This window comes from Hemiscyllium ocellatum, chromosome 16 (assembly GCF_020745735.1).
Source record: "Hemiscyllium ocellatum isolate sHemOce1 chromosome 16, sHemOce1.pat.X.cur, whole genome shotgun sequence".
NCBI lineage: Eukaryota > Metazoa > Chordata > Chondrichthyes > Orectolobiformes > Hemiscylliidae > Hemiscyllium > Hemiscyllium ocellatum.
The window spans coordinates 54,106,867-54,134,610 of record NC_083416.1 but is presented as its reverse complement, the minus strand read 5'-3'; the positions used below and the strand labels follow the sequence as shown (position 1 = coordinate 54,134,610).

General features: G+C 39.5%; 1 protein-coding gene across 1 annotated transcript; it reads left to right on the top strand.

Moving 5' to 3' along the window:
* Positions 1–27,728, top strand: LOC132823434 (ubiquitin-conjugating enzyme E2 A-like). The gene is made up of 6 exons (XM_060837271.1): positions 1–267; positions 3,777–3,857; positions 8,230–8,255; positions 9,835–9,924; positions 13,331–13,419; positions 25,029–27,728. Exons 1-6 carry the CDS (start codon positions 224–226, stop codon positions 25,155–25,157), a joined length of 459 nt encoding a protein of 152 aa, XP_060693254.1. The 5' UTR covers positions 1–223; the 3' UTR covers positions 25,158–27,728.
* The last annotated feature ends 16 nt before the right edge of the window (positions 27,729–27,744 follow it).

Here is a 27,744-nt window from a genome sequence, read left to right as displayed (position 1 = left end):
GGGACGGAGGCAGGCTGGCCGGCCGCTGTTTACCGGGAGCGGGCCGTCGGAGGGAGGAGGGCAGAGGCAGAGAGTAGACGGTGCGCCTCCTCTGCTACCGCCAAGTGGAGCTCGCGGTCAAACCGGGACACGGCCGCGTTTCTTTTGTAGCTGTGAATGCGGGATCGTTGAGGTCGGTCACCGCGAACTGAGTGGCTTTGCCGCGGCTTGATTTGTTGTCGCTATGTCCACCCCGGCGAGGCGGCGGCTGATGAGGGACTTCAAAAGGTGAACACAAATACACATACAAATATACCAAAAGGATCGGCCCGCGGGTGGGAGTTTGTCTAAGTGTCCAGCTCGTTGTTATTTAATTTGGGGGCTGTGTCTGCTAGGCCCGCCGTGTCGACCAGGCCTGCGGTGTGGCCAAGGCTCAGACAGGTAGCTCCTCTGCAGAGGTCGGCCAAAGTAAATGTTAAACCAGGCCCTCGGGGCTGCTTGGGTTTGGAGTGCAGTAGCCCTGAGAAGGTGCAGTGTGTCCGTCCATATGTCTGTGGCAGTTTCGAGTGGTAGGGAAATACTGTGTGTGTCAGTCAGCAAGCAATGACACTGCTGACTTGGTGGCAGGGTAAACAGGGCAATGTAAATCTACCTCGAAAATAAGCAAGTGCGAGGTTTGTGTATTAATTAATACAATGCATGTACTTACTATTGATTTCACAAATTAGTCCTTAAAATTGGAACAATATTAGAAGCACTGTTATAGTGCTCGTCACTTGGATGTTATTTTGGGGAAATGTGTCTTAACACTTTAGTGCTTCATCTACCTCCCACCACCAGTGCTTTTTTTTCCCCCCTCCCAGGTGAATGACTCTACAGATGCTGTTAAAAATTATACAACACCAGGTTATAGTCCAACAGCTACCTTATGAAGGAGCAACATTCCAAATAGACGTTTTGGACTATATCCTGGTGTTCTGTGATTTTTAGCTTTGTCCACCTAGTCCAACAACAGCACTTCCACAACATGTCTACAGATGCCACCAAGTTGTTGCATTGTCTAGATTGACATCCCTCATGAATGAGCACAAACAGTATGTGCTGGCACAGTGCTGCCTTGCACCTTTCAACCAAGGGTCACGAGCAATTCTGTGTTGTAGCTTGAGATATCCTGAGATCGTTAAGGATGCCATATAAATCCAAGTTGTTCCAAACCAAATATTCTACCTGAGTAAGTGTACTTACACTCTTTCAGCACATTGCTGATTGGGCTGGATAATGTTTTCAATGATTCACACCAGAATTGTACTTTGTTAGTCACAGCTTTATAACTTCAATTGTCCACCAACCCAACTGTTTATCACCATAAGTGCTTCACCTTGGTATCATTTAATTTGCCCACATTTGGAAACAAAACATTTGAATTGAATTGCTGTTTGTTTTCAAAGTTTGTAGACACAGTGCATCAAACAGAGGTATTTAGAAACTGTAAATTGGAGGGTCAAGATGGCTGAAAGTTCTGTCCTGAGTGGAGTAGAGAACGCGATATACAAGGGAAGCCAAATTATGGATGCAAGAGTGAATGTGAAGGCAGGGATTGTTGTAGCGAGAGTGTAAGATTACTGAGTGGTTTGTAGATGAGTCAGGATGTTAAATTATAACCTCTTGTGTTAGTTTAAGCAGCATGCTAAAGAATTAGAACTAAATTTTCAGTCCTCTGAGCCTTGGATTGTGTTTATCACAAGGATGCCAAAAGAAGTTAAACTGTATTTCACTTTTTGTCTTGGCTGAGGTGCATGTGCAGAAACTATTCAAAAACTTTCATCTTTTGTGTCTGTCCTGTATTAAAGACATTGTTGAATCTGGAATTACTTTGTATGTTAAAAATGTTGTAACATATTTGTGAAAAGCCTTCTCATCAACTTATCCAAGGACTTTTGAAGATTCCAAGACATGCATGGAGAATTTTTTTAAGATGCATATTCATTTATGATTAGTGTACACAAAGTATTGAAAGTGTAGGATATTGACAATGTAATCCATTCTGTTGTCCAGTTTCCAGATCTGCACTTCCATCAGATTTAACTGTCACCAAGATTAAACTTGATTGACATTTAACATAACCGTTTTTTTTCTTGTTACTCTTTTATCAATCGTTTTTCAACTGAATGAAAACTATAAAATTGAACCTATGACCTTCTTTATGGTGCTGTCTTGTCCTTAGTCTACTGATGAGCATGTGTACTGACTTATTAATGGGGGGAAATGTCTGTAAATTAGTTAGCAGTTATTTTTAGACTATCAAAAGTGCCATAATTCAGAGATTAAGTTGAAAATCTGACAATACCAGGTTATAATCTAACTGCTTTATTTGAAAGCACTAGCTCTCTGCGTGTTGCTCTTTCACCAGGTGATTGTGGAGTATAAGATCGTAAGACACAGAATTTATAGCAAAAGTTTAGAGTGATGCACTCCAAATTATAATTCAGAGAGGTGTGTTACAGGTACAGCTTGGTAGGTGGTAAGGTGTCGGTTTATGACCAAACACCTGTTTTGACCTTCTGGCTCCTCTTGGACTCCAGAGGGTTTGGTAAGGAAATAGTTATCATCAAGCAGTCTCTGATAGACAATAGCTCATGCAGGCCACATTCTACCCAAACAGCTTCAACATGTCCCAGAAAGAGAATAAACACATGAAGGGTACTGTGTGTCTTCAGCAAAAGTTCTTCTTAGGGTCAGACTTAGGAATGTTATTGGAACAAAGGTATATCAGAGTTGGAAGCATTAGACAATCGAAATGTGTGGTCTTGCATTGCAAGAAGCCCATTGCAGTTTCTGATAGGTAAGTGTGGAGGAAAGCTTAACTATCAAACATAATTTGCAAAACATCCACCACACATACAATACCTGAATGATGTTTTATGTACTTGTTATATGCAGCATTTTTTCCATCCTAACAAATATGTTGTGAAACTGGATGAAAGCAATTAAGAAATGTGACATTTACAGATAACACCAATTAAGCACATGAGATCAAGCAGCTAAGGTCTTGTCTCTCATTTAAAAAGAGGGTACTATCTCTTAACTCATTTAATCTCATGAGCCACCAAGCTATGCCTCTATTTATACTGTCCATTTTCTAAAAATAGCTTGTTTTAGAATCTATTTTAGAAGTATTATGAACTTGGATGTTCCAGTAATTCCTGTCATGATGAGTTGGCTTTCACTTCTCTCTAGGTTTGAGAATTATATTGAAGACTACCTTAACCTTCACCACTTCAGTTAAATGATTTTTCGTTACATGACCAGCTTTCAGCTTTAATGGCACAATCTGTCAAAATCTAGGATAGTTGTACCGAATATAAGCAGTATTGGTTGGCTGTCCCTCAGGATTAGGTAGAGCAAGGCATGACTCTAATGTTTGGGGATTTGCTGCTGTTGAGGAATGAAAATATGAATGGCATCCACCCAAGTGGCTGCTTTGAGCATAATTCTTTAGCTGCCAGTAAGATCTGTTTTGCTTTCCCTAATTTGTTAGAGTATCATATTCAAAATAACAACAATTATAATCTGAAAATCACAATTAGAGGGTGATTTTTAAATACAATACTCAAATTTGTGTGAAACTCATCTTGAAGTCATGTGCATATCCCCATCCCCTGGGAAATCTGTGTAATATCTTGTAATAGAAATCCCACTGAGTGTAATTTTTTTTATTCTGATTTAGCCTTACTACAGGTTATTATTGATGAATCAGAAATGTTAAGTTTGAGTTTTAAAATGTACTGTCTAACTAGGCTACAAGAGGATCCTCCAGCTGGTGTTAGCGGAGCACCTTCTGACAATAATATTATGTCCTGGAATGCAGTTATATTTGGGTGAGTAATGGAATGATGATGGGGATATATGTCGCTTTGGTTTAGTGCTAGTTAAGTGATGTAGCTAAACAAAAACCTCCAGCATTTCTCATATTTAAAAACCAGAACATAACTCAAGACCCCACCTATTTTGCTCTTAGCTGTTAGAAAAGGAGATTGTTCGTTTACATGCTTTTTGGTAAACATTCATCTTAGTCAATTTACTCACTGACCTCTTTTTTTCACCTATTTTTGTATATTCCCAATTAAAATTTAGCTGATCATTGTCAGGTGGGAGTGCCAAAAGTAAGCCCACCAACAAAATAATACTTAATTTAACCATGCAGTTTCTATGTATGTTACAGACCTTGCACAAAACAAGGCAATTCTTGAAGGTTACAACTCTGAATATACAAGAATGAATAATCACGCAGTAGGCCACTTCAAGATTTTAAAATCCATCTTGAGGAAGTGTGATGCAGTAGGTCATTTGTATTTTGTTGTACTGCAGATATTGGATTCAAATTTATCTCCTGCTCATGCAATGAGATCTTGCTGTCCTGTAATAAAATGTAGAGCAATCATAGATGACTTTGTAGATGTAAGTCCACAGAACAGAGCTGCTCATAATTTCCTACCAATTTAGCGCTACCACCCAGAGGAATCTGTTAGTTGATCTATGAAATAGAGTCATCATACCATGCTGAACTTTAAAAACATTAGCATATCTTCTTTCTTAGAAAAAAATTAGAAAGATAATGAGATTTTGATACATCAGTGCCAAAATAAGTTTCGTATTTATACTGAATTCTTTAAGTATGAAAATAAAGAATAGTGAATTTGATAGCTAACATTTTTCATACATGGAAATATGTTGATGTTTTCTTTCTGATTTCATCCTCTGCTATTACTGATTTTAAGACGGTGCAAAAAGCCATATATCAATTGTAAGTTTGTACAGTGACCTTCCAACTTCCCAGATATGTGCACATCTAACTTGAATACTTTAATTAGTGTGGTTAGTGAAGAAGGTTGCCAACCTCAGCTGACATTTTTAATCTCTTTCTCGTTAAAGAGTGCAAATCTCTTGGACCTTGCTTGTCCAAGTAGAATAAATTGTAGTCTATTAGGGATGCAATCCAGGCATGACTACAGCCCAGATTTTGTTTCCAACGGTGAAAGAACAGTTCATGTCTCTCTCAGCTGCCCACAAATCTCATCAGAGATTTCCTCTAAGCTTGTTTATTATCCAAGTGGCCACTCCTAAAGGAGATGTGGTGTCTGCGACAAATAGCACTGAGACTCACTGAAGAATCTTCACAGCATTTTCTTCAAAATTTCAAACACTAAGCTATCTCAGGACTGAAACGTGACACTTTTAACATTTGATTTTTCAAGACCTAGAAAGTTTTTCAATACCGATCACAAGTACCCAATAAAATCTCATTCCTCAATGCTGTAGCCAAAATGTTTCCTGCAAATTTTAATATGGAAGTAGAAGGAAAGTTAATTATAAGAAATAGGTGGAGCTGAAGGCCATTTAGACTATCGATCATGCTCCCCCATTTGATAAGATCATGGCAGACCTTGTTGTGGCCTTAACTTCACTTTCCTCCCTGACCCAGTCACCCTCAAATCCCTTGTAGATCAAAAATCTTATCTAACTTAGCCCTGAACACATTATGAATTGTTCCAGCTCCCACGGTTCCCTGGGGATGAGAATTCCAAAGACTCTGAGAAAAAAAATCCCTTTCATCTCATTGATGGGGGAGTGGTGGGGGAAGGAGTCCATTGTTTTTTAACTATGCTTCCAAGCTTTAAAATCTCCCATGAAGGGAGATGTGCTGTGGGCATTTACCCTCACGAACCCTTTAAAATTATCTTTTTCAAAGATAAAACTCCCACACCACTAGGTTATAGTCCAACAGGTTTATTTGGTGGCACTAGCTTTCGAAGCACTGCTTCTTCAGGTGGCTTATGAAGAAGCAGCACTTCGAAAGCTAGTGCCTCCAAATAATTCTATTGGACTATAAATTGGTGTTGTGATTTTTTTTTAACTCTGTCCACCCTAGTCCAACACTGGCTCCTCTAACTCATTTTTCTAAACTGCAATGAATATAAGCTTGTCATCTTCTGTTGACTTCTCCACCTCCTGGTGCCTGGCTTGCTGTGTTCTTCCAGCTTCCTGCCTGTCTACTTTGGATTCCAGCGTCTGCAGGGTTTTCTTTTGTCTCTAATGACTATAAGCTCAGCTAGCTCAACCTTTCCTCATAATCCAACACTCTCACCCTAAAAATCAGCTTAGTGAACTTTCAGTGGCCTGCTTCCATGTACCCAGACTGACTTTAATTTTGTTCCCTCATGCCAATATCATTTCTTAATACAGCCTTGATATCATCCTGAACATCAATTCCACCTCCTGCTGCTGCTTGTCTGTGCTTTGGAAATAGTGAGTACCCTTAGAAATTTCACTGCCCAGTCCTGGTCTCCCTGCAACCGTATTTCAGTAATCCGCACCAGGTCGTACCCATTGGTATGGAGATAAAAGCAAGGAGAAAAAAACTGTATATTCCTCCAATTGTGGTCATTTTCAAGACCCTGTTTGACTGAGCAGTTCCTATTTTATGCTCCATTTGCATTTTTAATTACTTGATATACTTGCATGCTGACCTTTTGTCATTCATACCCAAGGATACCCTGATCCCTGTCTACTGCAGAATTCTACAATCTGTCTCCATTTAAATAATAAATGTTCTTCTTTCTGCCAAAATGGACAAGTTATACTTTTTCACATCGCACTCCCTCTGGCATTTGTTTTAACCCACTCACTAAACGCGTCGATATCTCTTCAACACTTTGTATCGTACTCTCCAATTGCTTTCCTACTTACCTTTGTCCCATCAGCAAATTTGGCTACAGTTCATTCTGATCCTCATCAAAGTCACTCATCTACATTATAAATAATAAGTCTCAGTACTGACCCCTGTTACAGGAGTTTAAAGTTTGCCAACCCAAAAATGAACTACTTACAATGACTTTCTGTTAGCCAGTCATCTATCTATGTTGATATTTTATCCACAACACCATGAAATTGAATCCTGTCTGGAAACATTTTATGTGGCATCTTACTGCATTCCATTTGAAAATCCAAATTTACTACATCTGATGGTCCTACTTTATCCACCTTACTTAGTACATCTTGAAAGAACTCCATTCAATTTGCGAAATCCTGTTTCCTTTTCACAAAATTATGTTGACTCTGCCTGATTGTATTCTGTGCTAAGTGTCCTGCTACTATAGAGGAATCTCGATTATCCAGCATTTGATTATTCGAATATCGGATCAGCCGGCAAGATTGCAAGGTCCTGATGCTTTGCTAAACTGTTATCTGGTTTTTGATTAACCGTGCAAAATACTCCCAGCCCGTGTCCTTTGGATAATCAAGGTTCCTGTGTACATATTTAATAACATTATTCTAACATTTTCACAGTGACAGATGTAAGACTAACTGGTCTTTGTTTTCCTGCTTTGTGTCCCTCTTGAATAGTAATGTTGCATTTGTAGTTTTCTAAACCATTGTGGTTCTTTTGGGGCCAAGTCTGTTGCCAGGGGTCCCCAATACCACATCCTGTGGGTGAACAGGGTATCCCCTGAGAGCAGCTACTAGATTACCGTATCAAACTCTGTACAACAATGGAAGTTCAGCACTGAAAACCTCACTGTTACTTTTGTCACAAATTCTAGGCCAATTTCTTTGTTCTCTATTGCAATGCGTGATGTAATTATTCAAAAATTGAGAGTGCTGTAATATTTTAAAATTGTACAGATCCAGATTGTTCACAGATTATAGCAGACATTTTAAAAGGTTATTTTCAAAGTTTGCTGATAAATGACTAACATGGTAATTAATCATATTTGAACAGTTAAGGAAAATAGTAGTTGTTCCAATCATCAATAGTGAGAGTTAACTTCTATAAAATTGGAGAATGTCTAAACTAAGGCAAATTTTAGTAAGAATGGAAAAAAAACCCAGAAAAAAGGAAGAATATTTATGAATCTGTTCTAGGAAAGCGATAACTGTAATCATTCCTAGTAGATTCTCCTTGGGAGCCAATTCAGAATAGTTGTGGGATACTGATGTGGCCTCTGTTATCTAAGTAAGCTGCAGATGACTTGGTCAGTTTGTCACGGCATGTGGTAGAGCAATCTTAAGTTGCGCAAGTTCGTAGTAATTTAAATACTAAATGTTAATGCACTGGTTTTAAAATTTGTGTGCAAATTATATATTGGCTTCTTTTATTCTGCTGTTTAGAATATACATTTATGTTGGTTCCTGATGTGTTTCAATGCTTCTAATGGTTTTTAATTACTTCTTGACTTTATCTGCTTCTAGACCAGAAGGAACACCTTTTGAAGATGGTAAGTTAGCATTGCTGAACGAAACTTCCTGAATCAATCATTTTTGTTAATTTATTTCAGCAAAAAGGTGGGAAAGCAGGACAGAAGATTAATCTGCTCAGTTCTGCATGTTGTTATCTGGTGACTTCTGCTGCTGAAATTGAAAACTAATTGTGTTGACAGTTGCCAGCATGGTCTTGGGTCTTGCTGCATATCATATTGGTTCATTTACATGTTGGGTCACTGAAGTGATTTAACACTCTTTAAAAAGATGCTTGACTCCTGATGTATAATAAGCAGCCAGAAGAACACAATACCTTGACACAGTATAATGCACACATTTCTAATGATGCATGGAAGTATAGTGACTGCTAATTTCTCGAGTAGCAATATCAAAGACCAAATGGAATGAAGTTGCCATTGGAATGGCTAATATTTATTGTCCGTAGCCAGGCTAGAAGGGGGACTGTTTGTTTGTTTTTCTTGAATCATGTCAGTCTGCATGGTGTATGTGCATCTACGATTCTATTAGGGAGGCATTCCCACCTTATGATCCATTGATAATAGAAGGGACAATATATTTCAACACCAAATTATTGTATGTTTTCAAGAGGAAGTTGCAGTTCTGGAATTGCTGTGGACCTGCTATATTTGTTATTATATCCAAAGCGTAAAATTGCATTTAAGTTGCAGATCTAGGAAGCACTGTTGAAGAAGCAATGTAAATTATACATGCTGCAACTACTATATCACTCATGATTGGAATTAATATTTAAGGTAGTTAGTTAGGCACTGTCAAGCCAGCTGCTTTGACCTGGACAGCCAAAAGAATGGTAATGACGGTTCGGGTCGGGTTCATATTTGGCACTGGTAATCCCTTTGCATGGATTTGTATTTGGGAGTGTTTATTTCCAAAAAAAAAAGCTTGTCCATCAAACATTACACTACAAGATCCATCATGCAATAATAAGGCAGAACAGCAGAAATAAAGAGGAACAAATCTGCAATCTGAATCCTGTGGCCTCAAGAGGCATCCTATCCCACAAAAATCTGTCGGTCAAAATCAACCTGTTAAGTTATGTGGAGACCCATAATAGAAATATGTGACCGTGAGTAGATACCATTCCTGAATCAAGGGGCAGATGAAGACAACCGTCTCAACTTGATGCAGTAATCAGTTATAGGTTGTAGGATGTTTTTACAGGGGAGAGTTGGACATAAAGAAAAATCTTTGGGGGAGTGGGGGAGAAAAATGCATATTTAAAGAGAAGCTTTTATGGAGCTTTCAGAATTAATGCTTAGTATGTGTATCACTGTATCTATTTAGGAATTAATGCTTAATTTAGGTAATACATAGAATTAAAGTACCTATAAAATTTTATAGAAATACCCCGTATGTTTTATAGTTAGAAGGAATACTTACCAAGGTTTTGTAATGTATTGCATACTCTAAAACAACTTCTTTCCTTGGGGCAATGTACTGAGGAGATTGAATGGGAGGATGATGGTTCTAATTCATAACTAATATTTCACTTGGCAATTCAGTTTTTTTTGTTGATATACAGGTACAAGCAAGAATCATTTGTTTTTCTGTTTATAGGTACTTTCAAATTGGTCATAGAATTCACAGAGGAATATCCTAATAAACCTCCAACTGTTAGATTTGTATCAAAAATGTTCCATCCAAATGGTAAGTGTTTAAACTTGTTCTTTAAAATGTAATTGATTCGTAGTGGGATATAGTGTCCTGACACCTCTCTGGTTTCTTGACCGTTCCAGTTTGCCATTCTTCAAATGTGAGCCAAGGTAATTACCTAATTGAGACTAACTGTGGAAACCACTATAGCAGATCTGAACTTATAGCTTGAGGCACTTTTCCAAAGAGGACTTTTGCACAATAATTAGGAACAGGAACTTTTCTGTAGCAAGCGCATGAGCTCATCGGGTAGAATACACAACAGGGAATGTTGTAAGTGTTTATAGGACCTTGATATTTGTAACCCTTCCTGAATCTGACCCATCTTCAAATGTTGGGATAAAGAAACATTTGTTTTTCTAAAAAAAATCCTTGCAGACTTTGGATAATTGTGCACACCAGGAAGATCAAACTCCAAGGGTAGTCTTTTATAGTTCATTACAACAGGTTGTTATGCTACAGAAGGAAGCCATTTGGCCCATCTTGTGTGTCAATTAGTGTCATCTTCTTATTGTCTTCAGATAACCCTATGCCTTGGTTCTGTTCAAGTAACCATCCAATTTCCATTTTAATGCCTTAATTGAACTTGCCTCAATCACATTGTTAGGCAATGAATTCCAGACAATACATATTCACTGAGAGAAAAAGCTTTTCCTTGCACTGCTTTTACTTATTGCCAATTCCTTCAAACCTGTACTCTCTCCTTTATCTTTTCATGAGTTGGAACAGATATTCCCTATCTCTCCTGCTCCTTCATGATTTATAATAATTCTGTCAGATCTCTTTTCAGCCTCTTCTCTCCAAGGATAACAGCCCTTATTTCGGCAATCTACCTTCATATTTGAAATTTCTTATTCCTGGAACCATTCTCTTGAATCTTATCTTTTATGCACTCTCTGCAGTACCTCACATCCCTCCTAAAGTGAGGTGCTCAGAACTAGTTACAGCATTTGAACTAACTACTAGAGTCCCACTGCTCCTGCATCTCCTTTATTTGTACCCTCTAGTTTACATTGTTTCTCCATCTCTGTCTCATAAAGTGAGAAATCTCCGTTTCTTCACATTGAACTTCATCTCTCGTTGACTGCCCATTCAACCAAGCTGTTGAGATCCTTTTTTTTTTATGTTTTGTGCTCTCCTCACTTATAACACTTTGAAGTTTCATATCATCTGCAGGTTTTGAAATTGTCATGTATGTCAAGGTTTCAACTCATTAATATGTGTGAGAAAAGCAAGGGTCCCAGCACTGACTCCTGGGAAATTCTTCAACAAATATTCCTCTAACTTATGTCCTCCTTCTTCATTCCATGAGCTATAAAATTTGCAGACAAGTCTGTGTAATGCAATGTCAGATGTCTTTTGCAGTCCCACACTCACCACCACAAGAGCATTGCCTTCATCAAACTTCTTTGTTACCTCATCAAAAAACTCCCTTAAGAAATCCATACTGGTTTTCATTAATCAGACCTCAGCTTGTTTCTAAAAGTCTTTGTGGCACTGAACTAAATTGGTTGGCCTTTCATTACCAGGCTTATCCTTACACCCTTTTTGAATAATGTTAACAGGTCTCCAGTCAAGTGGCATCACCCTAAATCCAAGGAAACCTGGAAAATAATGGCCAAAGCCCCAGCATTTTCCAATCTCACTTCTCTCAGTATCCTTGTGTGCCCTGGTCCTGGTTCCTTGTCAACTTTAAATACTGACAGGCTATCAATTATTGACAACCTATTTAATCCCACTACCGCATCCATTTGAAAACTTCTAGTGCCTAAGTTCTCTCTTTCATCAAGACCTAGGTAGCATCTTGATAAAGACATGTGCAAAGTATTCATCTAATACCTTAGCTATGCCTCTCCCTCCATGTATAAATACTCTTTTCGGTCCCTAATTAGCACTATTCCTCCTTTTCTCATTCTTTTACTGTTTCTATCACTACAAATGACATATAGTTTCCCTTTTTTATATTAGCTACTTGTCTCATTTTGTACTCTCTGCATTTCTCTATTTGCTTTCTCACCTCTCTAAGGTTTCTAGACCTAATCTGGTTCTCAAATATATTTTCTGTCTGACATGGAGCACAGTTTTTCTTCTTAATCATCATTTAATCTCTTTTATCATCCCTGGAGCTCTGGCTTTGTTTGCCTTATCTTTCACCTTAACTGTGCCTGGGCCATCTCCTCTTTTTAGGTAACCAATTGTTCAATTACTGTTTTTCCTGATTACCCATAGCTCCTACTTAGAGGAGAAAGTGAGGTCTGCAGATGCTGGAGATCAGAGCTGAAAATATGTTGCTGGAAAAGCGTAACAGGTCAGGCAGCATCCAAGGAACAGGAAATTTGACGTTTCAGGCATGAGCCATTCATCAGGAATCGCTGATTTCTGATGAAGGGCTTATGCCCGAAACGTCAAATTTCCTGTTCCTTGGATGCTGCCTGACCTGCTGCGCTCTTCAAGCAACACATTTTCAGCATAACTCCTACTTATTCAGGTTAGATCTGTGTTTATGTTGAAGTTAGCTTTTCTCCTGTTAATTGTTCAGCCTAAACTGTGTAATGCAGACACTAATGTACCCTAAATGTTCACCCACTGAAACTTGATCCACTTGGCCCACATTATGCTCAAGAACCAGGCTTGGCAGTGCCACCTTTCCCATTAAACTGTCGTTAAAGTAGCAAAAAGCTATTTGCACCATCCTCTTGCCCCCAAGGAAGCTGTTGTACCCTACTTATTCAGAGCTCCCTGGAGCTCTGGGTATCGCATACAGTTCTGGTCACTGCATTATAGGAAAGATGTGGAAGCATTGGAAAGGGTACAGAGGAAGTTTACTATGATATTGCCTGGTATGGAGGGAAGGTATTGAGGAAAGGCTGAGGGACTTGAGGATGTTTTCATTAAAAGAAGGTTGAGAGGTGACTTAGAGACATACAAGATGATCAGAGGATTAGTTAGGGTGGACAGTGAGAGCCTTTTTTTCCTCTGATGGTGATGGCCAGTATGAGGTGACATAGCTTTAAATTGAGGGGTGATAGATATAGAACAGATGTCAGAGGTAGTTTCTTGACTCAGTAGTAAGGATATGGAATGCCCTGCCTGCAACAGTAGTAGTCTTGCCAACTTTAAGGGCATTTAAATGGTCATTGGATAAACATATGGATGAAACTGAATAGTGTAGGTTAGATGGGCTTCGGATTGGTTTCACAGGTTGGTGCAGCATTGAGGGCTGGAGGACCTGTACTGCACTGTTATGTTCTTTATCATATCATGTTGGTTATTGTTGCTCCCTGGTCAATACCCATTTTTGTTCAATATATTCTGAAAACAAAGTGGTAACTGTAGTTTTCATATCTTGTTTGCTTTACTGTTAGAAACAAAATTTTCTACAGTGTTTTTTTGTTTTCAGTTTATGCAGATGGCAGTATATGTTTAGACATATTGCAGAATCGATGGAGCCCAACCTATGATGTTTCATCAATTTTAACGTCTATTCAGGTAATTTTTCTCTCATTTATGTTTTCTGATCTATCCAACCTATGAAACTGAATTTTTGAAGTCACTTGCAGTTGTGTTCATAGTTAATTTGGTTCTTTCTCTACCAACTGCAAATTGATAGTTTGTCTGCACATCAAATGATTTTAACTTGCTCTATACAGGGGAATGATCTCAAAACTGATCTTCCTGGAACACTAGTGTTTATTTTCTACCTGCTGATAACCATCCTTGAGCCACTAATTTGCTTTCTATCCTTTTATCATTTACTGTCCACAATATTCCTGATGAAGGGCTTATGCCCGAAACGTCGAATTTCCTATTCCTTGGATGCTGCCTAACCTGCTGTGCTTTAACCAGCAACACATTTTCAGCTGTCCACAATATCTCAGCTAATTTATTAACAGGCCTCTAGGGCAGCTTGTTACAAAATACCCTTTAACAATCCTAAATATCTAACACTCATTGTATTATATTCTCTTCATCAATATGTTATGTTATTCATTGAAAGAACACTATGTAAGGTACGATTATCTTTTATAAATCATAGCTGGAAGCTTCTAAAGGGAGAATATCTTTCCAAATCAATACTTCGCTGTGTATTTTAATCTTTGAGTTGTACCCACTGCTAATATCAGGGTGGCTAATATGTGGTTACCAGATTTACCCTTTTCTCACTCTTGATCAGAGGTGCTAAACTCGCAACCTTCATGTCTAAGTGAAGTTAAAGTTAGAATTAAGTTGTTCACTCTTATCATGTTATATCCTTTCATTCCACTATCTTTTTTTCATGAAAACAGAACCCCAGGTACTCATTGATGTTAATTTGTACTAAATTTTCAATGGTCCCTACACTTTCTTTAATTGTTTTTGCTCCAAACTTGTTTAACCTTTTGTTTGCTTTGATTTCTTTGTTTATATCTCTATACATTTTTACTCCTGTTGTTATACTGTGCTTGATTTTTCCTTTCGGTCTTAGATTTATTAAATCCACAGGCCTGTTTTCAATTTTTTTTATTGCTCATCTCCAAAATTCCAATTGTTGAACTTTATTTCTAATCGAGGAATGCTACTTTGTATGGTGTTTTTCCATTCTCAGTGCAGATTTTAAATTTATTATCCAGTTTTTGACTCCCTAATCCTCTAAATGGGCAGCTGCTCTCCAAACCTGTCTGGTACCTTAACTTGAGTAGTAGAAGGGGATACCAGTGGTAGTGATCATGAAATCTGAAATGATTTAAACAAATCTGTTTGTCTTGTGTCCTTGGGAGAAGTGAAATCTGGCTGCCTTTCTTAATCTGCCCTACATATTACTTAATATCCTCAAGCAGCTCTTTAAGCGGCTTTTTGACCTGCAAAGTGAATTAAACCACTACAGAAGAGTTGTAAAGCAATAAAATAGATGGATTATCTGACATTTATGTATGCATTGAAATGAGAAAAGCACACCCATCCCAATCAATTCTTATTCATTAGCATGTGAGCACCTATACCTGAATTGGAAGGAGTAGATGTGGTGATATGTGCAGAATAATGTTTTCAAGCAGTATCCCTGTCTCCTTTATCACCATCCCTGGATAAACCCTTTAGTTGACAAGGCATTAGAGCCACCAGATCGTCACAATGATTTGGAGTCAGGAGGGAATGACTATGGTAACTTTCAACATTGATCTGAGATCCAATAAAATCTCATGGCACCAAGGGTCAGGGAAAATCTTGCGGGTTGTCATCTTATCTTGCCTCAATTGACAAATCTTATTCCTTCAAGTTGAACACTACTTGGAAGTAGCTAGATAATAGATGTGCTGCAGCTGGGAAACTTCAGTTTTCATCACCAACAGTGGATCAGTGGCACTAAACTGGCAAAGTCCTGAAAAGCAATCTACCAGACTGGGCATGCAGTAGTTGGTGACGGAGCTAACATTGGAAAACTTTTTGGTCTTATTCTCACCAAACAGGCTATTGCTGATCCATTTATCCTTTCCAGTAATAGTAAAAGTGATCACTGCAGAATCTTTATGGTGTAGAAGTCCTGTCTTCACAAAAAATCCCTACTCTTGACTCAAGACTTCCCTAAGTGGAGGACAGGTCTCCAGTGGGGTTGTGAGCTGAAACTTTGGCATCAGGAGCTCTGAGGCAGTAATTATTGTCATGGAGCTCTCACTAGGTTATATCTGCTGCATTTCTGCTCGAGCAAACTGGCCTCTCAGAGGGCCTTCCTACCTCGCAATTCTCATTGATAGTGTCAAATGTTTACTGGCCTCTAATTGGGATCACAATGGGCAAAAGGTTGTGAAGTGCTGTTCTAATGAGCAGCTAGGGATGGGCAATAACTGCTGGTCTAGCCTGTGACACTCCAAGCCCATGAAGAAATTTAGATTAGATTAGACTTACAGTGTGGAAACAGGCCCTTCGGCCCAACAAGTCCACACCGACCCGCCGAAGCGCAACCCACCCACACCCCTACATTTACCCCTTACCTAACACTACGGGCAATTTAGCTTGGCCAATTCACCTGACCCGCACATCTTTAGACTGTGGGAGGAAACCGGAGCACCCGGAGGAAACCCACGCAGACACTGGGAGAACGTGCAAACTCCACACAGTCGGTTGCCTGAGTCGGGAATTGAACCCGGGTCTACAGGCGCTGTGAGGCAGCAGTGCTAACCACTGTGCCACCGTGCCGCCCACAAATTTAACAAGCATTGTCTATTGTGCTATGTTATGTTATCACTGTGTTGAATAAGAGAGGTTAAGAACAGATGTAGCTCAAAAAAGTGCATCACTGAGGCACTGTGAGCCACCGCAATCTAGAAATTTAATTGTCTAACACATGCCTCGCTACACCATTACCATCAAGCTGGGCAATTGACCCTGGTTCCATGAGGAATCTGGGAGACCATGCCAGGAACAACAGCAAACATACATAAAATGAGGAGTCAACATGGGGAAATGCAGAACTGAACATATGCTAAACACCAGAGGCTGCATGCTTTAGTCAGAACTAAGCAGTCCAGTAACCAACAAATCAAATCAATGGTCTGCAATCCTCCTATATCTTATTGTGAATGGTAAGCAATTAAACAGCAATGGAAAAGGGGGAAAGCATTCTGTGAATATCCCCATCTCTGATGGTAGAGCCCAGCATGGGTCCTGACCTGGGATCCTGCTAATTTTATTTTCTTCTGCACAGACTTCTGAGGTTTTTGTGTGGCAATGCCTTCAGGAATTGGAAGTCCTCACGGAGCTGAAAGGGAATGTTGCTTCTGACTTCAGTACACCCAAGCATGGACAAAACTGCTGGGTTGGAGTGACTTCTCTTGAAACCTAGACAGCACTTGAAAGAGTGTTCCTCTGTAGAATCCTAATAACATTGTAGTAAGGAACTGAGAGGGGTGGGGAGGGGTGATGGTGTTGTGGTGGCGGGCAGGGAAACTAACCACCTGCTGTAGTCATATCTAGAACAGATGAAGATAGTTGTGATTTTCAGCAGCCAATTAAAATGCCAAAGCACTATTGCAGGAGTTGTTCAGGGAAATAACCTATATTCCATAGTCTTCTGCTTTGTTAATAACTTCCCCATTATAAGGTTAAAAGTGGGGATCATTCAGAAAAATAATATAATATACCATGGCAGGGGGCCATTCAGCCCATTTAATGTTATACCTCTTCTGATGAACTGTCCTGTTAATTCCAGTCGCTGCATTTTTTCTATTAAGTATTTATCCCAGTCCACTTTGAAGGTCTCTCTTTAAAGTCTTTCCAACACCCTATTAAGCACTGTATTTCAAATCCTAATTATCCTTATCCTTACCTTTTTCTTTCACTTAAATCTGTATCCTCTGTTAGTGATCCTTCAGCCACTGAAAGGTTTATCCAAACGTTTCATGATTTTGAGAATTGCTACCAATTCTGCATTTAGTCTTCTATACTCTTAAAGACACAATATGTGCTTCTACAGTCTAATTCTACGGATTACACTTCTACACTATAGAAGTGTAATCCGTTATCCTATAAATAAGACCATAAGACATAGGAGTGGAAGTAAGGCCATTCGGCCCATCAAGTCCACTCCGCCATTCAATCATGGCTGATGGACATTTCAACTCCACTTACCAGCGTTCTCCCCATAGCCCTTAATTCCTCGAGACAACAAGAATCTATCAATCTCGGCCTTGAAGACATTTAGCGTCCCGGCCTCCACTGCACTCCATAGCAATGAATTCCACAGGCCCACCACTCTCTGGCTGAAGAAATGTCTCCGCATTTCTGTTCTGAATTGACCCCCTCTAATTCTAAGGCTGTGTCCACGGGTCCTAGTCTCCTCGCCTAACGGAAACAATTTCCTAGCGTCCACCCTTTCCAAGCCATGTATTATCTTGTACGTCTCTATTAGGTCTCCCCTCAATCTTCTAAACTCCAACGAATACAATCCCAGTATCCTCGGCCGTTCCTCATATGTTAGACCTACCATTCCAGGGATCATCCGTGTGAATCTCCGCTGGACACGTTCCAGTGCCAGTATGTCCTTCCTGAGGTGTGGGGACCAAAACTGGACACAGTACTCCAAATGGGGCCTAACCAGAGCTTTATAAAGTCGCAGTCGCACATCTCTGCTTTTATATTCCAACCCTCTTGAGATAAGAGACAACATTGCATTCGCTTTCTTAATCACGGACTCAACCTGCATGTTTACCTTGAGAGAATCCTTGACTAGCACTCCCAGATCCCTTTGTGCTTTGGCTTTACTAATTTTCTCACTATTTAGAAAGTAGTCTATGCTTTTATTCTTTTTGCCAAAGTGCAAGACCTCACACTTGCTCACGTTAAATTCCATCAGCCATTTCCTGGACCACTTACCCAACCTGTCTAGATCCTTCTGTAGCCTCCCCAATTCCTCAGTACTACCTGCCTGTCCACCTAACTTCGTATCATCTGCAAACTTCGCTAGAATGCCCCCAGTCCCCTCATCCAAATCATTAATATATAATGCGAATTGCTGTGGCCCCAACACTGAACCCTGTGGGACACCGCTCGTCACCGGCTGCCATTCTGAAAAAGAACCGTTTATCCCAATTCTCTGCCTTCTGTTAGACAACCAATCCTCAATCCATCCCAGCAGCTCACCTCGAACACCATGGGCCCTCACCTTGCTCAGCAGCCTCCCGTGTGGCACCTTATCAAAGGCCTTTTGAAAGTCTAGATAGACCTCATCCACTGGATTTCCCTGGTCTAACCTACTTGTTACCTCTTCAAAAAATTCCAACAGGTTTGTCAGGCATGACCTCCCCTTACTAAATCCATGTTGACTTGTTCTAATCAGACTCTGCTCTTCCAAGAATTTAGAAACCTCATCCTTAATGATGGATTCTAGAATTTTACCAACAACCGAGGTTAAGCTGATTGGCCTATAATTTTCCATCTTTTGTCTTGATCCTTTCTTGAACAAGGGGGTTACAACAGCCATCTTCCAATCATCTGGGACCTTTCCTGACTCCAGTGACTCTTGAAAGATCTCAACCAATGCCTCTGCTATTTCCTCAGCCACCTCTCTCAGAACTCTAGGGTGTATCCCATCGGGGCCAGGAGATTTATCAATTTTAAGACTTTTTAACTTTTCTAGCACTATCTCTTTCATAATGGCAACCATACTCAACTCAGCCCCGTGACTCCCTTTAATTTTTGGGATATTACTCATGTCTTCCACAGTGAAAACTGACGCAAAGTACTTGTTAAGTTCTCCTGCTATTTCCTTATCTCCCATCACTAGGCTTCCTGCATCAGTTTGAAGTGGCCCAATGTCTACTTCTGCCTGTCGTTTGTTTCTTATGTACTGAAAGAAACTTTTACTGTCATTTCTAATATTACTGGCTAGCCTACCTTCATATTTGATCCTCTCATTTCTTATTACACTCTTTTTGTTATCCTCTGTTTGTTTTTGCATCCTTCCCAATCTTCTGATTTCCCACTGTTCTTAGCCACTTTATAGGATCTCTCTTTTTCTTTAATATATTTCCTGACTTCCTTTTTCAGCCATGGTTGTCTAATCCCTCCCCGGATAATCTTTCTTTTCTTGGGGATGAACCTTGGATATTTGAATGGCTAAATGTTTCCAGTGGCTTGTACCTCTAAGACTTTATAAAAGGCAGTATTGTATGCTATACTTCTATTTCATTGGTAAGCATGACTTCTTAATTTCAGTTTTCTGCAATCTTAACTGAACTTATTGGTCATCATTAGAAGTTATTTTATTTGGTGCAAATATAGTTACAGAGCCGAGCGATAGTCTTGTCAATGCCTAGGTGGAGTTCTTTAAGCCAACGTTCAATTTTGGTTGGTGGACCTTGCTCAACAATACAAGTCTTGTTTGCACTTGCACCTTGGATGTTCTTGGCAACCCCATTGTTGGTGACTTTGCAGAAGCCAATTCGCAAAAGATTTAAAATGGACCATTGTTTCAATGGGCAATCAAAGCAGGTGGATGAACAATAGGGTTTATAATGCAAGATTTATTTCTTCTGGAATTTTTATTTGCTGTGTTTATTCTCCTGTTTTAGGTCCTCAATTTCTTGCACGTAGATTTAATTCTGGACTCCATGTGCTGACACTCAAAACAATTTATTAAAAAGCTTAAATTAAAAATGAAAAGAATTGAAAAAGTATAAATGTTTTTTAAAAAGTGTTAAATGTATTTGTTTTTATTGCACATGTGATGTGGCATGAGGGAAGATATGTTGCTAGTGGGTTAAGAGGGTCAATGAAAAATAGCATACTTGGTTTCGAGTGAATTGCCTTGTGCCTGAGGAACTTGGAGCAGTTTTTGTGGGACAAAAGCAAAGTTTTGCAGATGCTGTGAATACTCATGCAGATCAGGCAGCATCTGTGGAGACAGAAAAGAGCGTTAGTGCTTTAGTCTGCTTTTCACCAGAGCCTCGAGCAGAGGGAGAAGAGGCAGAAAGGACCAGGCAGGTGATTGAGGTGAGAGTACGTAAAGGGGCAGGGTGCACACAATGACCCTGTGTGGTGAATGTGGGTGAGGGGCAGGTGATGGCTTTAGGGTATGTAGCTGGGTGGGGATACAGGGCAGTGAACATACGGTGGATATGGGTTTTCATCACAGGATGACAGATGAGGATGGAAGAGGTCTTAATGTAATGGAGATGATGGAGAGATACAAGGGGGAGAAGAGGACAGTTAATTTAAGCAGCCTTAGTGAATTTCTGCAGTGCATCTTGTAGATGGAATGCACGACCACAAGCAATGAATATTTCTTAGTGTGTGTCAGTCAAGCGAGTTGTTTTATTTTTTATGGTGTCAAGCCTCTTGAGTGTTATTGGTAACTCTACACACCCACACTCCTGACTTCAATTGCAGACAGGCGTCAAGAGGCTGGTTACTTGTCGCAATATACTAGACAAGCTATTTGATCCAAAATGTATATACTCCGTTCCCTTCATGGTCAATGGTGGGGAATTAGATTAGATTACTTACAGAGTGGAAACAGGCCCTTCGGCCCAACAAGTCCACACCGACCCGCCAAAGCGCAACCCACCCATACCCCTACATTTACCCCTTACCTAACACTGAGGACAATTTAGCATGGCCAATTCACCAGACTTGCACATCTTTGGACTGTGGGAGGAAACCGGAGCACGTGGAGGAAACCCACGCAGACACGGGGAGAACGTGCAAACTCCACACAGTCAGTCGCCTGAGGCAGGAATTGAACCCGGGTCTCTGGCGCTGTGAGGCAGCAGTGCTAACCACTGTGCCACCGTGCTGCCCAGTTCAGAATTCAGAAATGTTAATGGGGAATTCAGAAATGTTAATGCCATTGCATTTCCTGTTGTAATATTAGTTTCTCTTGTTGACAATGATCAATGCTTGGCACTTGCGTGGAGTGAACATTACTTGCCACTTGTCAGCCCAAGTTGGGATTAATGGGAGTGAGCTCATGTGTGGAGTGAGTTGGTTAGAAGTAGAGAAACTTTTGGTTCCAATAGAGTTGTAGTGAAGTAAAGTGAAGGAATGAATTGGGAGTTGGGTAGAGCAGTTTGGAGTGGCGAAGAATAAGGGGCATCTTGAAGAGTTGTGTGCTTTACTGACCTATACCACTGATTGTAGCAAGCTGCCAACAATTTTGAGAGAATTGCTAGAACTTTTGATCTTGTAGTGAGAATTTGCTTTTCCTTCGAGTTATGCATTTACCATGCTGTATTTGGACATGGATGTATCCAGTATCTGAGAAATCGTGAATGGTGCTGTGTGTTATGCAAGCATCAGCAAGTGTCCTCACTTTGGGCACTGGGGGAGGTGGGACCTGTACAAACTGGCCAGGTTACACCTGGGCAGGACCAGAACTGATGTCCTTGGAGGGGTGGGGGAGAAGGGGGGGGTGTTGTTAGAGTGGTCGGGGAGGGTTTAAACTAGTGTGGTAAGGGAACGTGAACCAGAGGAGTAAGATTGTAGATGCAGAAATTGAGGGAGATGTATAAACAAAGACCAACATTACTAAGAACAAAAACAGGCAGGGAAATGCTGCTGCAAAGAGCAGGAGAGTTTGTCTGAAATGCACATGTTTCAATGCAAGAAATATAATAGGCAAGGTAGATGAGCTTAGAGCTTTGGTTAGTACTTGGAACTACGCATTTTTGCAATTACAGAAGCTTGGCTGAAAGAGGGACAGGAGTGGCAGCCGAATGTCCCAAGATTTGGACATTTACAGGTGTGATAGATGGGGAAGTAAAAGGGTTGGGGGAATTGCATTACTGGTAGAGGAGTATCTCTCAGCTGTACTGAGGGAGGAAACATCAGGACTTGTGTAGGGAGGTAATATGGGTAGAACTCAGGAACAGGAAAGATGAAATCACAATGCTGGAGTTATACTGCAGGCCTGTCAGCAACAAATGGTAGATAGAGGACAGAATATATCGACAGATTTTGGAAAGATATAAAAACAGCGGTTGCTCTTGTAGGTGATTTTAACTTGCCCTATATTGACTGGGACTCACTATGTGCTCGGGACTTGGATGGGGCAGAATTTATAAGGATCATTCAGCTATGATTCTTGACACAATATGTAAACAGTCCAACCAAGGAAAGGGTTGTACTGGACCTAGTTTTGAGAAATGAACCTGGCCAGGTGAGTGAAGTTTCAGTGGAGGAGCATTTTGGGAACAGTGACCATAATACTGTGAGTTTTAAGTTTCTCAAGGATAGGGATAATAGCATTCCTCAGGTGAAGGTGTTAAATTGGGGGAAGGCAAACTCCAACAATATAGACAGGAACTGGAGAATTTTGATTGGAGGTGACTATCTGAATGTAAATCGGACATGTATGGAATGAGCTGCCAGAGGATGTGGTGGAGGCTGGTACAATTGCAACATTTAAAAAGCATTTTGGTGGGCATATGAATAGGAGGGATTTGGAGGGATATGGGCCAGGTGCTGGCAGGTGGGACTAGATTGGGTTGGGATATCTGGCTGGCATGGACAGGTTAGACCGAAGGGTCTGTTTCCATGCTGTACATCTCTAATCCACCATTATTGTGCCTGTTGCAGTTAGTCACTTGAAGTGGAGGGGTGCCAGTGTTGCTAAGAATTTGGAGCCGGGAGGTGAGTTGGTCAGAAAGCCTGTAATGATGCATACTGTTGTGTTGAGCACAGAGGAGGCAGATTGGTGCCATTGTGGATCAGAGTATGCAGTTAAGTATGCAGTGACAAAACTGGAGGTCTTTGATGTTTTGGCCTGTGAACCTCATGATGAGCTGGCCAATTTACCGAGGATGATGTAGTGGGTTTTAATGTTCTGCAGTCCTGATGAAATACTGTTGGCACAACGAATTTTGTCAAGAGTGATGCCTAGATTAAACAGGGTGGGGATTATGCTTATTACTAATAACATGTATATTTGGAGAATGCTGCAATAATCTTGACTAGTTGGGTATTATCATAGTTTGGAGTTTCTGTCGCTCAGTTTATCTTTGCAACATGTTTTGTATTAGGTTTGGTCAGGATCTGCTTATTCTATCACTTACAGTCAAGTGATTGGAGTGTGAATGTTTCTGTGGTTACAGCTTACCCAGACTGGTGCCTTATGGTAAAAGCAGTTTTTTGTTTGGTGTTCATTTATCATCCCAGAATAAATGTTGACAGGCTTTTTTTATGGCTATGTGGTACTGATTATGAACCATATCAAAATACCATCATATATGTTGAAAGATTAAATAATCACATGACTTTTTAAAGAAAAAGCAAAAACAAGTTGTGACTGATCTAAACAAACCTCTTAGCAAGAAAAAGGAATGATAAAAATCTGAATATGATTTAATTGGTTAGAAGAGAGGACCCTCCCATTCAGCCTAAACTAGTTAGCTTCTTAATTTCTCTCTGTCCCACCTACCAACCATTTAAGTGGTTTAGAGATGAGAGTTTGGCAGGTTTAGCCTAGTTCTTTGTGCAGTAGAGATTGTTGGTCAGTGTTTAGCATTAATAGATTGTTAAAGGTGACATGTTTAAACTAAGTGTTCAGTTAGTTCATGCTATATTTCATCTGGTGGCATTCAATATTTTGATACTCTCCTTCAAGTAAAGGAAAAGCACAATTGATTCTAATTCTAACTGTTCTTACATAAATAATTGTAAAATTTGTACGTACATTTTAGGGAGGCAGTGGCATTGTGATGTCATTGGAAGGTAAACCAGAACCCTGAGCCAGTGTTTTGTGGTCATAGGTTCAAATCTGACCGTGCCAGATGTTGAAATCTGAATTAGCAGCAAGTTATTGGTGGCCATGTAAATTCTGATTTTTTTTTAAAATCCCATCTAATGTCCATTGGAAATCTTCCTGGCTTGACCTGCATATGATTCCAGACCCAATATATTGGGCAGTGAAAATGAGAAATAAAATCTTGCCGAGCCAGAGATGCCTACTTCCAAAGAACAAGCTAATAAAAAGTAAAAAAAAAAGTTACCTCTCAATAAGGCCAGTAAAGTGAGCTAATGTAACCCAAATTCATATACCTTATTATTACTTATTTGAATTTGGCATCTGATTCTGTGAAAGTAAATAGAAATGATTATTTCTGATACCCGACACTGACATTCTCACCTGTTAGTAAAATTAACTCCCCAATTCATCTGCCAGTTATGCTGCTGTGTCTAAAGTTTCTCATATGATTAATTCTAACCTCCAACTTTGTCTGAGAATTGATGTTAAATGGTAGTTGCACAGTGGATGTGAACAAGAATCTCCTGTGGTGTTGTCAAGAATCTGAAAGCAACTGGGTCCAAATTGTTATTGGCAGTTTGGAGGGTGGAACGTTTAAACAAGTGCCCACTGCTTCACCTGCAGTGTGGTACAGTGCTTTTAACTGGTCAGAGTGGCAGGAGACTTACTTAGTTTTGTTTACTATTAGAAAAGCTTAGACCATCAAAATGAGTGCTGAAAATGTGTTGCTGGAAAAGCGCAGCAGGTCAGGCAGCATCCAAGGAGCAGGAGATTCGACGTTTCGGGCATGAGCCCTTCTTCAGGAATCAAAATGAGTGGTTTGGTGTGAAATGTCCAAATTTAATCCTAACCTTTTTTCCTTTTTCTTTCTTTACTCCTCTAGTCCCTACTTGATGAACCAAATCCAAACAGTCCAGCAAATAGCCAGGCTGCACAGCTTTACCAAGAAAACAAACGTGAATATGAGAAGAGGGTATCTGCTATTGTAGAGCAAAGCTGGAGTGACTGCTAACCTATAGCGAGAAGAATCCTCTGCCAACTGCCCGTGCATTATCCTACCTGAGTAAATGCAAACAGTGTCGTAAGACTGGCAAAGAAGTCTGCGTACCTTCTTTGTTGACATTCTTAAGGAATTTTAGCCCTTTATCGTTTGTGCTGTTAGAGGGTTCTTTTGTTGCATGATGTGAATTTTTAAGCAGTATTTGATAAACTCGTACACTCGGTGATCTCTTCCCTTGTTTTGGCATCACCACTGACCCATCTTTACATCAACTAATGTATTAGCACCTTATTGACATGAGTGAGTGTGAATTCTTGAATTGTGAACAACAAAGTCTGATCTGCATCAGAGCAACTTCTAGTTTTGGGATCCATTAAACAAAATTTCTAGTTTTATTTTTTACAAATGTCCTGAAAATTAGCTGTAACACCTAAAGGACATTGAGGTGGAAGACAATTAAATGTAATTTGCTCAGCAATCGTGAACAATCTGTTGTGGCATTCTCTTAATAGAACTTTCAATCTAGATTGGTTATGAGCTGACACTGTCTTTTCATACAGTTTTGCAATACAACTAAAATAGATCCAACAGAAGAATACATTTCCACATTATCTTGCAGTTTATTTTGAGGGTTCTTGTAAGGAATGCATCTATTTTATCACATAGGAAAACTATACCATCTGCCAGATCTGATTGGTGCAACATGACTGGAAGCATCTGTTTACAATAAGCACTTTGTATGTAGATAAATCAGAGAAAGCTTAAGTGTGTAAACCAGGCATGAGACAGGCTTTTATTATTTGGGTGCCCACCAATTTGTAATTGCTGGTGCTTCTATTATTTGGACACACACAGAACTACAAGTTGTTGTTTGTGCCTGCTATGATTGATGGCTCTCTGCATTTTGAAAAATCTCTCATTTGTAACTGCTCTGTAAAACATGTCCGTTTCTGTGAATCAATTACAATATGTTTGGGAAGTACTTTGAATCTTCTTTCATACAGACAAATTATTTAGCCAAAAAGAATCTCTTCCCTTAACAAATTATTGACTGTCTCACTCAAAGGCATTTGAGAGGTGTGATCTAGTAGTTGCTGTTAAAGCAAGTGAATATTTTTTATGCAAGCTTGGATAAGTAGAGCATGTATGATCTGATTGGAAAATATTCACAGTCAAATCTGATCTTCTCTGATTCCCATTCTGTTGCATTTTAATTTAAAGACTTTATTTTTGATAAATTGATATTAGACATCTCATTCTACGAAAAGCAGAGAAATTCAAGTTGTTTTTGAAAAGAACAATAATCATAAATTACTATTCGTTTGGTATCCTCTTGATAACGTCATGATCTGACTAGTTGCTACTGTAAGTGGAGAAAACATTCTAGCTCATTCCTGTGCCTGAACAAAAACAATTCTGTGCTTGGCAATCTTGTGTATGTATAAAGTGGTGAGTTTCATTTTTAGATGCTTTGTTTAAGCTCTATTAAACAACCTAGAATAGCAAAAAAAATCCCACAATCTTCTAACTTTGAATGAAATGCCTTCTAAAGAGTAAACACAGCTTTGTTTTGCCAATTTTGAGAGATAGCTGAGTCAATTAACTTCTGAATGTCTTCATGAATACCTCTTATGCCACGGTGGAATAGTCTTACCCCGCAAGAAAGGATGCTTTCCTGACATGTGGCTACATTTCAAGGAAAGCCAGCTACCAAACCTCCCTCTTTCCCAGATGATTGCAAAGCTCCATCACTATTGGGGTAGATGCTAAGCAGGAAAAGACCCAGAAATTTGTTTATGTTCCAGCAGATAATACTTACAGCCTTTATCATTGTTCAAGATAACTTTCATAGCCCAAACAATGATCAATCCCTTTGTGGAGCTTTGATTTAAGTAATGCACGTGTGTGTGGAAAAAAATTTTAATTTTTTTTCTTTTGCAGTAATTGATTGTAATTGCCCGTTGTTTCTGTTGGAATGTTGTCACGTTTTTCAAATGGTTAGATTTTCTGCTGTGGTTTATGAAAATTAACTACTTCTGTTCATGGTGTAAAAAGGACTTATTTTATTCCTTCTTTTGTAAAGTTTTTTTTTCAAAACTTAGCCCCCTTTTAAGATTATCAAACATTTTTGTACCCTATTCTCTAGTACTTTTTTTTATATAAGGAAGTCAGTGAGAGAAGTGTATTTATGATACTGTTCCAATAATTACAAAGTAGTACCTGGTTGCCATTTATTTTGCTGAAGAAAAATTATTAATTCACTTAGTGTAACAAATGTTTTGTACAGAAAGTGATTCTTGATATTAACTATGTAATGATGTTTGCTGAGGTCGTTTCCCCCTCTCTTTTCTTTTCTCCTCCTCCTTTTTCCCTCCATGTTTTTACTCTTCCTCTTGGAGGCTTGGAAGACAATTGAGCAACTGATGGGTCTTGTGTTTCATTTTTATAGGTAACATGGCGAGAATGTTCATAGCCCTCTGTGCGCTCTGCAGTTTCATGATGCTTGTATGCTGTACAATATGTATTGATGCAAACACCTTTTTTCAAAATTTTTTTTAAATAAAACAACTTTGAGAGTATAAATGCTTTAAAATATATA